Source organism: Pseudophryne corroboree, chromosome 9 (assembly GCF_028390025.1).
Source record: "Pseudophryne corroboree isolate aPseCor3 chromosome 9, aPseCor3.hap2, whole genome shotgun sequence".
In the NCBI taxonomy this organism is placed as follows: domain Eukaryota; kingdom Metazoa; phylum Chordata; class Amphibia; order Anura; family Myobatrachidae; genus Pseudophryne; species Pseudophryne corroboree.
The window spans coordinates 181,615,289-181,633,948 of record NC_086452.1 but is presented as its reverse complement, the minus strand read 5'-3'; the positions used below and the strand labels follow the sequence as shown (position 1 = coordinate 181,633,948).

At 44.8% G+C, this 18,660-nt stretch overlaps 1 protein-coding gene across 3 annotated transcripts in view; it reads left to right on the top strand.

Annotated features, from left to right (window-relative positions):
* DNM3 (dynamin 3) overlaps positions 1–18,660 on the top strand; it is a 952,228-nt gene that overhangs the window by 696,562 nt on the left and 237,006 nt on the right. The window contains exon 16 of one of the 3 annotated variants that reach the window (XM_063939985.1): positions 40–105. The exons of the other annotated variants lie outside the window; for them this stretch is intronic. Coding sequence (XP_063796055.1) covers positions 40–64 — 25 coding nt within the window. The 3' untranslated portion in view covers positions 65–105. Of the gene's footprint in view, positions 1–39; positions 106–18,660 lie in introns of those variants that run through there. 3 annotated transcript variants of the gene reach the window in all.

Below are 18,660 nucleotides of genomic sequence, written 5' to 3'. Positions count from 1 at the left end.
TGGGCCCAACGTCTGGAACTTACCCTATCTTTCTTTCAGGGCCCTTATCCAGCTTTTCCAATAAACTGAAAAGGTTCTGAACTTCTGACAAAACAAAACATTTTCCTAATACAGGTAAGACAAGAACTTGGGACAAACATACCTGCCCTCAAACACTATTCCAGTGTTCTTGTCACAGTATATACAGTATAATAAAGAGGGTGTGAGTTGTAAGGTGCAGGGCCCAGTGAAGAAGTTGGCCACTGAAAAGACAGCTATCAATTAACTTAATTCAATGGTGTCACAGAATGGGAGGAGAGGTGCCCCCCTTCAGAGCAGGAGCCCGGCGGCAGATGACTCCGTTGCCTCCCAGAGTTCTGCCTCTGGTTCTGAGCATCTCAGTATAAAAAAGACATATTGGAAATTGAAAAAGTTCAGAGTAGAGCAACTAAATTAATTAAGGCCATAGAGTCATTGGACTATAATGAAAGGCTAACTACAGTAGGTTAGATATGTTTATATTACAAAAGAGGTGACTAAGAGGAGATATGATTAATATGTACAAATTCATTAAGGGGCAACACAGGGAATTATCAGACAATGTGTTCTGAGAATTGTGCCTTTAACCTCATATGGGCTGAGATGTAATAGACTTGGGATTTGGGGATTGTAATAGATTGTGATTTGAAGGCACATCACCAAGCTACCGGTGACATATCTATTACTACTCCCCCACACTCAGTGTACTGTTGTGTGTTTAATTAATAAAGGTCTGATTCAGAGGTGGATGCAAGTAAAGCACCCAATGTTTTATTTATGCCCATGTGTCTGAGATGCAGTGTGCATGCTTCCCGATGGTTACTGGTGGGGGGTCGCAGATCAGAACTACATGGAGATCCATGCAGTTCTTTCCTATAGGTGTTTCTGGGTGGTGATAGGGGGTAGCTTGAGTCAGCGGGGATGTCGAGTACGTGCCAGTGTCAGGGACTGCGGCGCAACTCGCAAGATACTGACAACGGCAGCTAAATACCATCGGACATTCTCAGCAACCACAGATTTACTCTGAAGTTTGTGAAAAAAATGGTTACCCAGGGTACTCTGAAGTTTGATGGTGTGCCCGATATCCATTTGATGGTGTGCCTTTGCACACACCACAGCGAATTAAAGCTGCATCCACCGGCTGGCTCAATAGACAGCCATAGCATACTTTAGCAGTAGCAGCTGCTTAGCATCTTCCTATGAATCATGCCCAAACCAGGACCTGTTGAACAGTATTCCAGTATCTCTGCATGCATCAAAACTACCAGAGTATGTTTAAGTTTAAGCATAAGTTTAAAGCCTAATCACTTTTTGTCGCTCCAACTTTAGTACATAAAAAATAGTTAAATTGTTTAACTGGAATAAACCAGAATGCTGAGAAATAACTGGAAGAAATGGTTCATAGAAAGTAAATGGGTTAATTTAATGAATGAAGAATTTCTGCTTTGGAGTGACCTAAAAAAGGGCACACCCAGTTAGAAAATGTTAGTCACAAACTGCAGCTAACTCGGAGCAGATGGATAGTTTCATAAAGAAAATAATTCCAGAAACATTACGTCTTCTCTATTCCTGTCCGCAACTTTCTCTTTCCTTATTTCTCACTTTAAGATATTGAGTGCTTAGTTAAGGGTGGCTAGAATTTGGGTTTGAGGTTGTCGAGATAAAGGAAATATATACATTTCAATAAGCATAACATAGTGTATGTAAACAGTTTGTGTGTGCGTATAATGATTAATAGATTGCTTATGTTTCCTAGAGTTTACATTGACTTTTCCGATCTAAGTTTGTTCACGCTGTAAGTTAGGGATTTGGAGCATATGCTACAGTGCATCCAAAAATGATTGTATGAATAATATACAATAAACATGTTTTTATGCCAAACAAGAATTCTGAAGACTATTCAGCATGTGATATCTATATTGTGTAGCTATAATATATGAACTTATGTGTGCTGTGTTGAACTTTGTACAGTAGAACATGCCAGAAAATTTATCGTTAGCTACATATATTTGTATATACATTGATGTTTTTGACGTGTTTATTTCAGATGAATATTATATATGACATGTGTTACATATAGTAGAGTTCAGGTCTGTGCATTGCAGTGAAATTGGCTATACAACCGTTAGTAAGTAAAGCGTCATGGGTATATGTAGACAGAGCGCACGCAAGGCTTTACACCACGTTAATGATTACGCACACATTTATACACAAAAATATTCATAAACAAGTATGTGCAATTTTGCAATATGTCTGCTCATCATGGGGGTAATTCTGAGTTGATCGGAGCAGCAAGTTTTTTAGCAATTGGGCAAAACCATGTGCACTGCAGGGGGGGGGCAGATATAACATTTGCAGAGAGAGTTAGATTTGGGTGGGTTATTTCGTTTCTGTGCAGGGTAAATACTGGCTGCTTGTTTTTACACTGCAATTTAGATTTCAGTTTGAACACACCCCACCCAAATCTAACTCTCTCTGCACATGTTATATCTGCCTCCCCTGCAGTGCACATGGTTTTGCCCAACTGCTAAAAACTTTCCTGCTGCGATCAACTTGGAATTACCCCCGATGTGCGACCTCCAGTTTAAAGTGCAAACCGCTCCACCCATTTACTAAGCTCAGGTGCCAAGCGATGATGTACATACATACTGTAGCTGTGACACAGGAGCCAAACATTTTTTTTTAGGTGTGTCAAGTAAGTTCCCTGGCCATATAAAAACACAGATAAGTAAAGAAAAGTAAAACAGACCTCTCTTTGACAAATTGTTCATTATAAATAAAATGTTACTGACGCATTCTGAAATGTGGTTCATCACTGTTCTCTTTTCACCCCCAGCCCTATAAAACACACACTCCTGTCTCTAAGCCAGCAGATGTAATCACTGTGACTTAGTCTAATGCAGTTTTTCCCAAACTCCGCCATTACAGTCCAAGCTTGAGCACAGTAGAGATGAACGGGTTCGGTTCCCTGAGAAACTATCCCCCCCCCACCAACTTCCCTACCCGAGCCCGGATCTGAGTCAGGCTCGGGTTTTCCCACCTGACTCGGAAACCAGAACGTGGCAAAACGTCATCAACACGCTGTCGGATTCTTGCAGGGTTTGGATTCCATATAAGGAGCCGCTCGTCACCGCCATTTTCGCTCCGGCATTGGAGAGTGTAGCGAGAGGACGTGTCTCCGTCCTCAGTGTCCTGCATCAGTACCAGTACAGTGGTGGTGTCTTGTGCTGCATCAGTCCAGTCACAGTGGTGGTATCCTCTGCTGCCATATGTCCAGTGCTGCTGTATAAGTCCAGTCCAGTGGTGCTGTGTTGTGCTGCATCAGTCCAGTGGTGGTGTCTTGTGCTGCATCAGTCCAGTCACAGTGGTGGTGTCCTCTGCTGCCATATGTCCAATGCTGCTGTATAAGTCCAGTCCATTGCAGTGGTGCTGTGTTGTGCTGCATCAGTCCAGTGGTGGTGTCTTGTGCTGCTGTATAAGTCCAGTCCATTGCAGTGGTGCTGTGTTGTTCTGCATCAGTACAGTGGTAGTGTCTTGTGCTGCATCAGTCCAGTCACAGTGGTGGTGTCCTCTGCTGCCATATGTCCAGTGCTGCTGTGTAAATCCAGTCCATTGCAGTGGTGCTGTGTTGTCCTGTATCAGTCCAGTGGTGGTGTCCCTGTGCTGCTGTATATGTCCAGTGATACTGCCGTATATGTCCAGTGATACTGCCGTATATGTCCAGCGGTACTGCTGTATAAATCCACTGATACTACTGTATATGTCCAGTGGTACTGCCACATAATTCCAGTCAGTGGCGGAACTAGTGAGCGGTGGGCCAATGTGCGGCAAAATGCTTTGCCCCCCCCCCCCCCCCTTCATCCAAGTCCACCCCCTCACCCCTGGAGCGGATCTGGTGAGAGGGACCTGCTCAGGGCCATGGGAATGGATACCTAGCAACAGTGCTGTAATTAGACATTTTAGCGCTGTGTGCAAGAAACGGCATCAGAGCCCCCCCTCTATGTAAAACAGGGGCAGTGCGCCCCAAAGGCGCGCGTAAAAATATAGGGGCGTGGCTTCGTGGGGATAGCCTCAGGCAATACCTGAATAATTGCACACAGACGCAAGAGATGCAGCCAAACACTTTCACAAACTCAGTAAAAAAAAAAAAATCTGCCACAGACACCCACAAGTGAAAACCTTTTAAAAAATATTTGATTGTTGCTAAACAACATATATTTGTTTTTACACATATGCAAGCATGTACTGTAAAACAACTCTAATCCCTGCCAGGGGCTGCTGCTGTGCAAGGAAATGGCATTCACAGAGTTAGTGAATGACCTGCTCCTGCTGCTCCTTGCCTGCCTCCCTCCCATTCTGATAGTGGCGTGACCCTGTCAGATCCCCAGCGCCAAAACACTGAGAAAGAGCAAGAGGGAGGGGCGGGGGGGGAGAGCGGAATATAAACAAGAAGGAGAGGAGCTGAGATAGCTGCCCCTCCTTCCTTTCCTGACAGACAGCTTGTCTCTCAAGTGGACACTGCTAGATCATTTGCAATGGGGAGGAGCTGAGAGGGTGGCCCCTCCTCCCCATTGGAGGGGGCTGGCGCACTTCACTTAGTAGAATCAGAACGTCAGGGAGGAGGAGGCGCTGTGGCTGGAGAAAGGAGGAAATGGGAGAGCGTTCCGTCCTCACAGCAGCAACCAGTAAGTCTGTATGAGGGAGGAACGGCCCCTCCTCCCTCTCTGTTCGGGCTGCCGCAGCCACAGTGAGCGTGAGGAGCGTGTGATTGTGAGCCGGGTGGCGGGGACATTGGCGGCGGGCGAGCGGGCGCATAGCTGGCGGCCACGGCGGCATTATACAGTGAATGATTGTGACTCATTGTAATGCCGGGCCGGCGGCTGTGGGCCCCTTCAGTGCAGTGGGGCCCCAGTGCAGCGCACTGGCTGCACTGCCACAAGTTCCGCCCCTGATTCCAGTGATACTGCCGTATATGTCCAGTGGTACTGCCATATAATTCCAGTGATACTGCCGTATATGTCCAGTGGCACTGCCGTATAAATCCAGTGATACTGCCGTATATGTCCAGTGGTACTGCCGTACAAATCCAGTGATACTGTCGTATAATTCTACTGATACTGCCGTATAATTCCAGTGTTACTGGCGTATAAATCCAGTGATACTGCTATATAAATCCAGTCCAGTCGCACTGCCGTATAAATCCAGTAGTGCTGCCTTATAATTCCAGTGATACTGCCGTATAATTCCAGTGATCCTGCCATATAATTCCAGTGGTACTGTCATATAAATCCAGTGATTCTGCCGTATAAATCCAGTCCAGTGGTACTGCCGTATAATTCCAGTGATACTGCCGTGTAATTCCAGTGATACTGCCGTATAATTCCAGTGGTACTGGCATATAAATCCAGTGATACTGCCGTATAATTCCAGTCCAGTGGTACTGCCGTATAATTCCAGTGGTACTGCCGTATAATTCCAGTGATACTGCCATATAATTCCAGTGGTACTGGCGTATAAGTCCAGTGGTACTGGCGTACAAGTCCAGTGATACTGCCGTATAAATCCAGTCCATTGGTACTGCCGTATAAGTCCAGGGGTACTGCCGTATAAGTCCAGTCCAGTGGTGCTGTCTTTTGCTACATCAGTCCAGTGGTCGTGTCTTGTGCTGCCATAAGTCCAGTGGTGGTGTCCTGTGCTGTATATTATTTACTCCAAATAAAAAGCTTATATACATTACATATATTATTATCCAAATAATTTTTACAGGGTTTGCCCTGTGTGGTGTAGGGGTACGCTCGCCTGTGCTACATATTATTATAATAGCTCCAAATAAAACAGTTATTATCCAAATTACTTTTACAGGCTTTGCCGTATGTGTGTGTGGCTTTGGGGTATGCTCTCCTGTGCCACCAATATTGTGAATGTATTACATCTGGGCAAATTCCAGCACATCCCATGTTGTTTGTGCCGCACACTTGTGTCGCTTAGCTTAGTCATACAGCTACCTCATTGCACCTCTTTTACTTCTTTGCATGATGTGCTGTTTGGGGCCTAGTTTTTTTAAGTGCCATCCTGTCTGCAACTGCAGTGCCACTCCTAGATAGGCCAGGTGTTTGTGCCGCACACTTGTGCCGCTTAGCTTAGTCATACAGCTACCTCATAGCACCTCTTTTTCTTCTTTGCATGATGTGCTGTTTGGGGCCTATTTTTTAAATCAGCCATCCTGTCTGCTACTGCAGTGCCACTCCTAGATGGGCCAGGTGTTTGTGCCGCACACTTGTGTCGCTTAGCTTAGTCATGCAGCCACCTTGGTGCAACCTTTTGGCCTAAAAACAATACTGTGAGGTGTGAAGTGTTCAGAATAGACTGGAAATGAGTGGAAATGATTGTTATTGAGGTTAATAATACCGTAGGATCAAAATTACCCCCAAATTCTGTGATTTTAGCTGTTTTTATGTTTTTTTAATAATCATCCAGATCCAAAACCAAACCCAAAACACGAAAGGGTGGTTTTGGCAAATCCAATCCAGATCCAAAACACAACCATGGAACCAGAACCAAACCCAAAACACGAAAAGTGCCCGCCACACATCTCTAGAGCAAAGGGGACTTAATTAGAACCTCAGTCAATTTGATTTAATAATCTGTACTCAAGCATGGATATCCTTAAAAAAGAAAAAGAAAAAACAAATTTCCCTGGTGCCAATTAAATACCCGGTGTTTCTAACAGAATTGCCGCAGCTTACCATAAACCAGGGAACACTCAACCCTTTACCATAGACTAGAAACCAAAAAATTTAAAGTGCTGACAAACTGTATGCATATATAAAATTATTTTTATTTTTATTATTTTAATAATCCAGCCTAAAACATACCAATAAAATATATTTAAAACAACAGGAACCTAACATTCCCCTAGATACACATTCTTATATATCTCTCCGGCTCAGAGAGACCGCTTGATTAAAATGTTAATATTCACATAAATAGCTTTATCCTATTTATTCAATCTCTGCGAGTCGGAAAGATACTACAATTGCAACATAATTACTCCCCACAATGGCCCTCATTCCGAGTTGATCGCTCGCAAGGCGATTTTAGCAGAGTTGCTCACGCTAAGCCGCCGCCTACTGGGAGTGTATCTTAGCATCTTAAAATTGCGAACGATGTATTCGCAATATTGCGATTACAAACTACTTAGCAGTTTCAGAGTAGCTTCAGACTTACTCGGCATCTGCGATCAGTTCAGTGCTTGTCGTTCCTGGTTTGACGTCACAAACACACCCAGCGTTCGCCCAGACACTCCCCCGTTTCTCCAGCCACTCCTGCGTTTTTTCCGGAAACGGTAGCGTTTTTTCCCGCACGCCCATAAAACGGCCTGTTTCCGCCCAGTAACACCCATTTCCTGTCAATCACACTACGATCGCCGGAGCGATGAAAAAGCCGTGAGTAAAAATACTATCTCCATTGTAAAATTACTTGGCGCAGTCGCAGTGCGAATATTGCGCATGCGTACTAAGCGGAATTTCACTGCGATGCGATGAAAAATACCGAGCGAGCGACTCGGAATGAGGGCCAATATACATATACAGCAGTCAAAGCACTCTCAGCTTGTCTGTATGAAAAGGACACAGTTGTATCCACAGTTCTCACAGGGCAACTTTCACTTGATGGAATTAGAAATCCCCCGTGTTATCCACAATGCTGCAGTGATGTTATTAATTAATGATTCGCCAGTCTATTCAATCATAGGCAGTTCATTGGAACAGACTTTTGCTTAGTTTATTAGTAATATGCTGATATCCTTAACTGGAGCAACCAATTATTTAGTATTTAAAACATGGCTTTGCTTTTAATTTTAAAACAAGTTACCACATCCATCCTCCATTATTGGGGAATACTGGTCTGCTTACTCCCGGCTCTGGTAGCTAATTCCTTTTTGTAAGCCGTATCAGGAGGTCTCAATCCAGTTCCACGATTTTAGGAGGTAAGGTGCTTGTGTAGATCCACTTGTGTGTGTATGTAGATCTCCTGGTATCACTAAAAAACGCATTTCTCCACCTCTAAGGTCTCTCGGCGGCTTCCTCAGTCAGTCATAGTGTCAGCATACTTAAGCTCTTTTATTTCAAATTTTCGCGGTGTGCGCATGCACAGACCGTGTATATTTCAAGCCTCATTTTCAATTCATAATGTATGTCCATATTAGCCGCTCTGCTCGGCCGTTTTCGATATATGCTGCAGTAATTTAAAAGTCCATACACTCCAGATTAACAAAGGTGTGGAGGTGTCAATCAATATATCCATCAGCATTTTCTCCAGTAATAATACAAATTATTTTATATATGCATACAGTTTGCCAGTGCTTTCAATTTTTTGGTTTCTAGGATATCCTTAAAGCCTGGACAGTAATGGTGGAGTTTGGGAAACTCAGGCCTATGGTGTGCCTGTAGACCCTGCTCTGGGCTCTGATTATTTGGGGTTGTCAAACATCATGCAGAAGGATTTGCAATGGTCTCAGCACTTTCCTTACATCTGTTTGGTTATTCAGACAAATACTGTAAAGTACTTGACAATCAATTTCAAGGGAAACATTCAGATCCATTGCAAACTCTTTCCTTTCCAATTAAATAATGGATCAGAGATTCCACTTTACAGATGCATCTTTGAAGTGATATAGTTGCCACCTATGGTCAAGGCTTCTCTAAAAGAAATGGTGGGACCTTAATATGTTTTGTTTATAGTTCTCAGAGCCCTTTGCAGTGTGTGCCATGCAACCAAACTCTAAAACTATAATTCACCTTTCATTACACAAGGCAGGACTATATAACACAGAAAAGCAAATTCATATTGTTGTCCACAGTTGTTTCTCAAGCTTTAGGGGGATAACCAAGTAGCCCCGTTAATTTACTGGGGCTAATTGTCCCGCCAGGGGCTATCCTATTAGCCCCGATAAGCCAGCACGAGCGTTGATTTATCGGGGGTTACCTGTTGCTGCACCAGGTGCTGGCTGCTGACAGCTTCTGGTGCAATGTTGCTTCTCGGGTTCCCCCCGGTCACATGACCGCTCCCCCATCATGTGACTGCTGTCGGTGTCGGGAGAGGGGGGGGATGCGGGTCATGGTACTGACCCGGCTTCCCCGCTGGGGGTCACCGTGCTGAGTGCCAGCTTCAAGCTCTGGGCCGCGGCGCCATGCCTGCAGTCCCAGCCTGCTGCAGCGGGCATGGGACACTGCAGGTTGTCCGCAGTCGTCAGGGAAACAAAATCCCCGGAAACAGCCCCGTTTTCAAGCGGAAACGGGACTGTTTCTCACGGAAACACACATGTTTCACTGAACCTGTGTGTTTTCGGGAGAAAGGGCATTTTTTACAGGCGATCAATTTGGATAGCCTGTAAAAAAAAAAATCAGTGATACATCGGGAAAAATCACAAAAAACATTTGTTTTTCGCACCTGATGTTTTACTGGGGCTAATTGGGTATCCCCCTTAATGTTACATTTTTAAAAGGTCATCTGTCTGGGAGGATATTCTATATCTGTGTGTATACACACATACAGTATGGACCTTATAGTGCTTATTTTATATAAGGGCAATTTAACATACATACTATGAATTGTAAACTGCAGGTACCGGCGAACTACTATGCATATCCTATAGATTGTAAACTTGTAAGCAGGGCCCTCCTACATCTTTGTCTGTCTGTTTTTATCCAGTTTATTTAATAACTGTTGTTCTAATTGTAAAGCGCAACGTAATAAGCTGCACTATATAAGAAACTGTTGTTAATAATAATAATGTATCCAGAAAAGAAGTAAATGAGTCCTTTTGTCTGAAGCCGCACTGTGTAAGAATTGTATTGTAAAAGTTAACTTTTCATTTATTTTCGATAAGAAAGGTTTGACTGGCGCCCAAGATGGCTGCCTCACCTTTTGTATGCTCCTGATAACCTCCATAAAACAGCTTAAATTCACCACAACTGACCTATGAATCATCATAAATATCCAAGGACTTACCTTTAACTTGTACTACTCTACGCGGACATTTCATCAAAACCAACGGATTGCATTCCTGCGCTGAGATACACACTGGATTGAATCCTGGACTGAATCCTCTGCATACCTCAACTGAGAAATCCTTCAGTTTAGCAGCTGCTGTACTCCGCATTGGACATCCCAGATAAGGTACTGTGGACTACAACCTATCTTTGGCTACATCCAGTCTCTCACTTAGACATCATCCACCTCTGTTCTCTGAGCAACAAATAACTGATTTATTGCATTAATCTACTAATAACAGTATATTCAGGCTCTGAATTGCTGAAGGCTCACTGTTTCAAATCAGGATCCATTTCCAGGACACATTATCACTACCCCCACAAGAAAACTACTTCAAAGGCCTCTCACACTGAGATTTTTCACACCTACACAGTAGGAATTGGCTTCTAACACCTTTCCAAAAGACTGCCTATCCTAGGATAATTGACTAAATCAGCAGTTATTTTATTTATCATTTGCTTCAAATATACCCAATAGGTTATAGTAATAACTTTGTTCATAAACCCATTATAATTTTGGATCACATACCGAATTGGGGGAAAACAAAACACAAAAGGGAAAAAAAAAACCACTGCTTTCTCTCCCTCTCTCATCATCATATGCAGCTCAAACTTATAGTTATCTGTCATTGATGACCAAATGTATACGTATTGCTCCAGCTTCATTCTTTCACTCCGCCCACCACGTTCTGTATTTCCTATCACACCATCACAGGCTTCTATTCTCCAATCCCTTGGCATTTTAAAAAGAAAACACAGGCGCATTCGTGGGAACCGAGCAGGCCAGAAACGTATTTCCCCCGGTAACCATCTAAGTCCTTTGCCCACCTGCTCACCCCCATATTCAAAGAACAATCAAATAGAAGTGATACCCAAAAGACGGCCCTGTGTTTGGAAGGACAGAACTGTCAACTCTAGCTTTGTGACCCCCATACCCAGAGCTCCTGCACTTAACATAAAGAAAACTGAAGGCCCTCTGGTATGCCCAATCAGGTCAGTCCTTTGTAATGCCAGATCTATAAGAAACAAGACTGCAACTATTGCTGACCTTATTGAATCTGCAGATCTAGCCTGTATTACAGAGACCTGGCTAGATAAAAATGCAGCACCTATATTGGAGGCTGCAGTACCAACAAACTACTCTGTCATCCACAACCCAAGACTGGACCGCAGGGGTGGCGGGGTGGCTATTTGCTTCAAAAAAGAACTTAAACTTAGGGTCCACCCTATTGAAATTACTCGCTCATTCGAGTGCATTGCTGCCCGGAGTTCGACAGGACTAGGTTTCAGAGTACTTATCATTTACCGGCCACCTGGAGATGGAAAGATATTTCTACAAGAAATTGCAGACACTGTTACTGGCCTGGTTCTGGAACATCAAAGATGGCTCATCCTCAGAGATTTCAATGCATGGGTGGATGATGAGCTCTCACGCCTTGGCCAAGACCTCCTGTGCACAATGAATGGTCTGGGCTTCACACAGGTCATTCCCTCTGCCACACATAAAAGTGGTCACACTTTCGATCTTGTCTTTCAGATTGGATTAGAAGTCACTGACCTAAAAATAAACCCAGTCATCTGGTCAGACCACTACTCCCTCTGGTTCTCAGTTGCAACCCCTCAAATAAGATCTCTGCCCGCGGAGTTGACGAGGTATCGTCCAAGGAGGGGTATGAATCCCCAGGCTCTTGCAGCAAATCTGGTTCTCTCTGCTATACTGGGTGCCTGTGAAGATCCCTGTTCCCTAGTCCATTATTATAATAGGGATGTTATGGCTGCAATTGATATTATTGCCCCTGTGCGTATAAGACCTCGTAAACCACAACGTCAAGCTCCATGGTTCGACAACAGTGTTAGTGAGCTCAATAAAAGGGGTCGTAGACTGGAAAGACGATGGAGGAAGACTAACCTAGTGGATGACAAAATAAAACTAATAAAGCATAACGAAGAATATCAATCGACAATCACTCGTAAGAAATCACAGTTCCTGTCAAATGAGATCACAGCAGCAAACAATAGGCCAGCTCAACTTTTTCGCACAGTGGAGATGCTTTGCAAGCCAGCATGCCTGCAGACTGATGAGACCCTCTCCCAGGCAAGATGCAACGAGTTTGCAGACTTCTTTGCAGATAAAATATCCATCATCCGGGCTGGAATCTCCACAGTGCCATCAAAGGAGTGCCAAACTACAAAGCCTGCCAATATAAGCTACCTGCCTTCATGGACCAGCTTTGACCCAGTGTATGTAAAGGACACTGCTGAAATTGCTCCGATTTTGCGTCCCTCCACCTGTGATCTGGACCCAGCCTCAACTAAGCTTCTAATAGATTGTATGGATATAATTGGTCCTGTCTTTCCTAGGAAAGGTTATTGAGAAAGTGGTTGCAAATCAACTGAAAACCCACCTGACAACCCATGATATTTATGATCCATTTCAATCAGGATTCAGGAGAAGACATAGCACTGAAACAGCCCTGGTGTGTGTGTTAAATGATCTTCTGATGGCAAAAGACAGAGGTGACTGTTCAATATTAATCCTTCTGGATCTCTCGGCAGCATTTGATACCGTGGACCATGGGCTTCTGATTGAGCGACTGATACATTTCTGTGGTCTGGATGGCACAGTCCTAAGCTGGTTCAAATCATTTCTCACAGGCAGGTCACAGAGAGTATCGTCTGGATTATACTCATCACCACCAGTGCCATTGCCATGTGGTGTCCCACAAGGTTCTATACTATCCCCCATGCTTTTTGCAGTATACATGCTCCCATTGGGCGAAATAATCAGGCGCCATGGCCTGGTCTACCACTGCTATGCAGATGATACACAACTGTACTTGTCCTTTGCTTCGGGCACTGATAACCCAATAGCAAACCCTAAATGGCTGTCTAGCTGAACTACAGGAGTGGATGAGCGCCAGTTGGCTGCGACTGAACCCGGATAAAACAGAGGTCCTTATGATACGACCGCAACATCAAAAGACAAGACTGCAGCATAGCCAACCAACTGGACTTACACTCGGGGATTCAGAATTACAGACCAGTGATCGTGTGCGGAATCTTGGCGTTGTCCTGGATGGTGGCTTGACACTTAAACATCAGATATCAGCCACAATCAAATCCTCATTCTTTCACCTGAGGAACATAGCCAGAATCAAGCACTTAATTCCCTTAGATGATATGCCAAAAGTCATACATGCATTTGTATCATCTCGATTAGACTACTGTAATGCCCTTTACCTTGGTCTACCAGCAAAAGAATTGCAACGCTTACAGGTGGTGCAAAACACAGCTGCCAGGCTGTTAACCAACCAGCCCCGTTCTAGCCACTTAACACCCATCCTCTACTCCCTTCACTGGCTGCCTGTAAGATGGCGAATCATCTTCAAGATTAGCTTACTGAGTTTCAAAGCATTACATGACCAAGGCCCAAGGTACCTGAAACAGCTTCTGACCCCATACTGCCCCACTCGATTACTGCGATCTGTAGATGAAGGACTTTTAGCAGTACCTAGAATCTACCGTAATTCATCTGGGGGTCGATCTTTTAGTCATCTATGGAACTCACTTCCCCGCACAGTGCGAGAGGCCCCAACTATAGAATCCTTCAAAAGTAGACTCAAGACTTTCCTGTTTACTCAAGCATTTCCATAATGTCCCTTTTAGTATCTTCATGCTTCTGTATTTTATGAAAATGTACTTCATTATTTTCTGTACTATATTATGCTATGTATCTGTTAAGCGCCTTGAGTCCTATTGGAGAAAGAGCGCTACATAAATAAAATTATTATTATTATTATTATTATTAAAATGGGAAATATTGTACCTGGTATTAATACATACAATATATTTAAAACAGCAGCAAAATATAGACAAAAAATGAAAGTGAATTATATAACTTTTTCTCAAACTTTTTATAGAAATGCAAGAGTTTTATGTCACACCAGGCCCGGCGCTAACCGCTCAGCAAAGGGATGCAAAGCAGGGAGGCGCCAGGAAGGAGATGCGCTCTCCCTGCTCTGTATCCCTGTGCTGAGCTGATGTCCCTGCTGCGCCGCCCTGTCCCCCCTAGTCTCTTAGTCGTCTCCTCCAACGCGTTTCAACCGGATCGGTCTTCCTCTGGGAGTCTTTGCAAAGACTAAGAGACATCAAACCACTGGAGGACAGGAGAGTGCTGTGAGACCCTCGGACCTACGGCGCAGACATCGGTAAGCAGTACAGACGGACGGGCAGCAGGAGGACCACACAGGTGAGTACTCCGTTGTGGGGAGGTGCAACACTGCCACAGGCTCTGTTTAGATCCTGCGGCTGAGCTCCCCCCCACGCGAACACGACCAACCCAGCGAGCGGCGCAGGCACACGGGGAGATCCCTAACAGGACGAACCGGAGAGCGGGTGCGCGAGCTGAGGGACGAGTCTGTCCGGAGCCGCCAGGAGGTTCCCGCTGCCCCCCGCACCTGTACATCTTACAAGTACGGCCGCAACGATAGTGCACGAATACCTGACTTCCACATGCAGAGGTACGGGACGCCGTCCTCTGCAACTATATGAATCTAATTACTAAAGACAGATTTTTAAAGCCCACACAGTCCGGTCAGGACTAGAGACATTTCCACTGGAAAATCTATATTTGACTTTTAAAGCAACACAGCCAGATTTAATCATTACATATATATATTTTTTCCAGCCCATTGGCCTTTGTGTCAGAACACACACGGCAAGAACCTAAAGGATTTAATCACCAATTTGACTGATTAAAGGACTGAGTTAAACAGGTGCTCCCCGTGGAGCACACATTGTGATTACCACCTTTTTCATGTTCCACAATATTATCTGCACTGTTTCATTATATTGAGTGTCATATTTGATACATGTGAAAGTAAAACACACCTTTATATAAGTATCCATTTGCATCATTTCACGAGTACTCAAACTGTAGGGGATGAGCGCAGTCAGGTGAAAACCAGATATCCATGTTTACTCAGAAGACTGGAGTGCTGCTGTTCTTTGCTGTGGATATGCTTATTTGGGATCTGGCCATGTGATCAGCGCTAGGGATCCCGGTGGTCACCATGCAGACTCCGGGATCACGAGCGATCACAAGCCCTACAGTCGGCATGCCGACTAACAGGGACCATTCCCACTCGTGGGTGTCCACAACACCCGTAGAGTGATAATAGAACATGTGGCGAGCGCAGTGAGCCTGCAAGGGGCTTTGTTGTGCTATCCACCCCCCACCTGGCTTGCATTCTGCGGTCGGGATCCTGGGGTCAGTATGCTGACCGCCGGGATCCCCACAGCCGGTTACCCTGTCCCAACCTGCTTATTTTTACAAAAGGCACTCATGCACTGAATATTTAAAAATCAGAGTGCCAGTCTATTACATACTATTATATATATACTGTATTAACAGCCATAACCCCTGGCCAAAACCTGCACAGGTGTGACTGCCAGCCTAAGTGGAGGAAGAGGAGGGTGGGCATGCACACTGTTTTAGTCAACAAGGACAAAGATGTGCTGCTTCCTCCTTCCATTATTTCTGCATTTCTGTTGAGAGGCAGCGCATGCGCAGTGAACACTGGGGAGAGCCGCTATGGATTAGTAAAACCTTAATTCATAGCGGCTATGTGATTGCCGGAAAATTACTGCACGATACACCCCCAAAAATATCCCAATACAAATGTGGTAAATAGTACATCCCTCCCTCTGTGTTCAGATGCTGCATGTTAATACTGCATTAGTGTCTTAGAACTGTACAATATCCTAGAGCACATAAAGGGGCATGTGAAAGGTGGGTGATGCACACAAGGGGCATGAGGAGGCTCTGGCACATAAAGGGGCATATGGAGGAGAGGTAATGCATATAAAGGGCATGAAGGTTCTCCTGTGAAGGAGGTTAGATTTAGGCATCAGAAGGGGGGTTAGGGTTCAGGGACGGGAAAGGTATGGTTAGGTACCGGGGAGAGCGAGTTAGGGTGAGGCACTTACAAGGGGAGGTTAGGGTTAGGCACCAGTCGGGGAGGGTAAGGGTTAAGCATCACTGGGGAGGGTTATGATGTGTATAAGTAGCGCTACTACAGGGTCTATTATGTGTATAAACAGCACTTCTATGTGCGGGGTAATGCAAATAAGATTGTGCTACTGTGTGGCGTAATTTGAAATGGGAGTACTATTGTGTGGCACCGCCCCTTCCTTGTGAGACCACACCCCTTTTTTGCCGCACGCTGTCCTTTTGTAAACTATGGGAGGGCGCAAATTTATAGTTTGCAGGGGGGCGCCGAACACCCTAGCACCGGCCCTGGGTGTAGATGTGATCCAAATGCCTACAACTAATCTTCATCTGCATATACATGTGCCCGTATCTGAGCATAAGCAGCGGGAGATTGTGCTAGATACGTCCTTGTAGGATAAGCCATTCTCTAAAGGGGGGTACTCACGGAGCGAGAATCTAAGCAATCTGACTAGATTGTTTAGATTTTCAGCAAGATCTCTCTGTGTGTATCCCCCACAGCGATAGCGATGCGCAGGCTCAATCTAGCAGGTCGCTCATTTCACCCCCCGCACGCTCAGCACACATCTCACTGTGCTGAGCGGGGGGAGAGATGCGTGCTGAGCGGTTAGCTCAGCACACATCTCTCCCCTGATCTGCCGGTGAGTACGGGCCTTAAGCATGGGCACTGGTCAAAGAAGCTAAGAAGTTACCTGACTGTCCTCTCTCTGCTCCAGATGCATCTGCCTCTGTGTGTATATGGGGTCATTTTGTAAGGCTAGGAAAGTTTGTTTCAAGTATAAACTTTTACCTATAAGAAATACTTTCCCACTTGTTTAGCTGGGTCTTGTTCTCTGTAGCATAACCTTGTGAGTCCCTCTGGTTAAGTACATCCTGATCATCAGAAGAGTCACACTGGCTGTACACTGGTGCAGTTATCCCAATTCCCTCCTGTCTTAGTTTTGCTGGAGGTAAAACCCTCATTTCCTGTAATCACATGGGCTGACCTCAAGTAGTCTGTGAACTCACTGGGTTGAAAAGGTTTCCTTAAGAATGTGTTTATGTTGACCTTTGAGTGCTACATATAATCATCATTTCCACCTCATTTCTAAATAACCATGAGGTAAACTACTGGTAATTGTGTCGCTCTTTTGTTAACTCAAGTTTCCATATACATTTATTATGATGTCTTATTATATATTTATTTGACATTGTAAGGTTCTGGGATTTAAAATTTTTTGAAGTTGACCTTTGTAACCTATTTCTACTGGTTACTATCATGTGCAATGTAATCCTGATTCTGCTGCAGCAGCCTACTTACAGATGTGTCCTCCTATCATCAATACGTTATACAGTGCCGGATGCCAGCAGCAACTGAGCCGCTGCCAGAGGTCTGTTTCTTTAAATATCGCATCTTATTCATATGACAGATGCAGTGAAACGCCACTCACACAGTGTACTACAGACCCTGGGCTATGACTTTAACCACACAGGAGTTTTAAACGCGTACAAAGTTAGAGATGAAGCACAATGGAACTTACAGGTAGGTGGTCATTCCGAGTTGATCGTTAGCTGCTTTCGTTCGCTGTGCAGCGATGAGGCAAAAAAACAACACTTCTGCGCATGCGTATGCGTCGCAATGCGCACGCGCGAAGTAATTTTACAATGAACTATGTAGTTTCACACAAGGTCTAGCGAAGCATTTCAGTCGCACTGCTGGCCGCTGAGTGATTGACATGAAGTGGGCGTTTCTGGGTGTCAACTGACCGTTTTCAGGGAGTGTTCGTAAAAACGCAGGCGTGCCAGGAAAAACGCAGGCGTGGCTGGGCGAACGCAGGGCATGTTCATGACGTCAAAACAGGAACTGAACAGTCTGAAGTCATTGCAAGCGCTGAGTAGGTATTGGGCTACTCTAAAACTGCACAAAAAAACTTTGCCGCAGCTCTGCGATCCTTTCGTTCGCACTTCTGCTAAGCTAAAATACACTCCCAGTGGGAGGCGTCATAGTGTTTGCACGGCTGCTAAAAACTGCTAGCGAGCGAACAACTCGGAATGACCACCTTAGAAAGAGTCACGACCACTGCATCATAGTGTAATATCCCTGTAAAGTGAGTGGAGTGTGTTCGTACCTGAAGTTCAGTCGTGTTCATTGTCAGCTGAATCCACTCTTCAACGATGTCGAGACCAGCGACTATTCTTCACGTCGCCTGTATGGCTGGGACAGAAGGACGAGGAGGACCCCGGAAGGACAACCCAAACACAGTATACTCAAAGACCACCACTCAGGGAGACGGTGACAACCATTTATTGAACGGAAAGTTATCAGTCACCGTTGTAGTTATGTCTATATCTTACTATTCGACCTCGCGATATTCCAGTATTTAGGTAGAATCAGTAACAGCAATCACAGTTTACACATTCGAAAGGCACAACAATGGTTTGGTCAAACGATCATATAAATCATGTGCAACATTTATCATTACTCTCTCTGCGCATGTTGGATCTGCCTCCCCTGCAGTGCACATGGTTTTGCCCGGCTGCTGGCAGGGTTCCTGCTGCGATCAACTTGGAGTTACCCCCCATATCTCCAGAAGGATATAA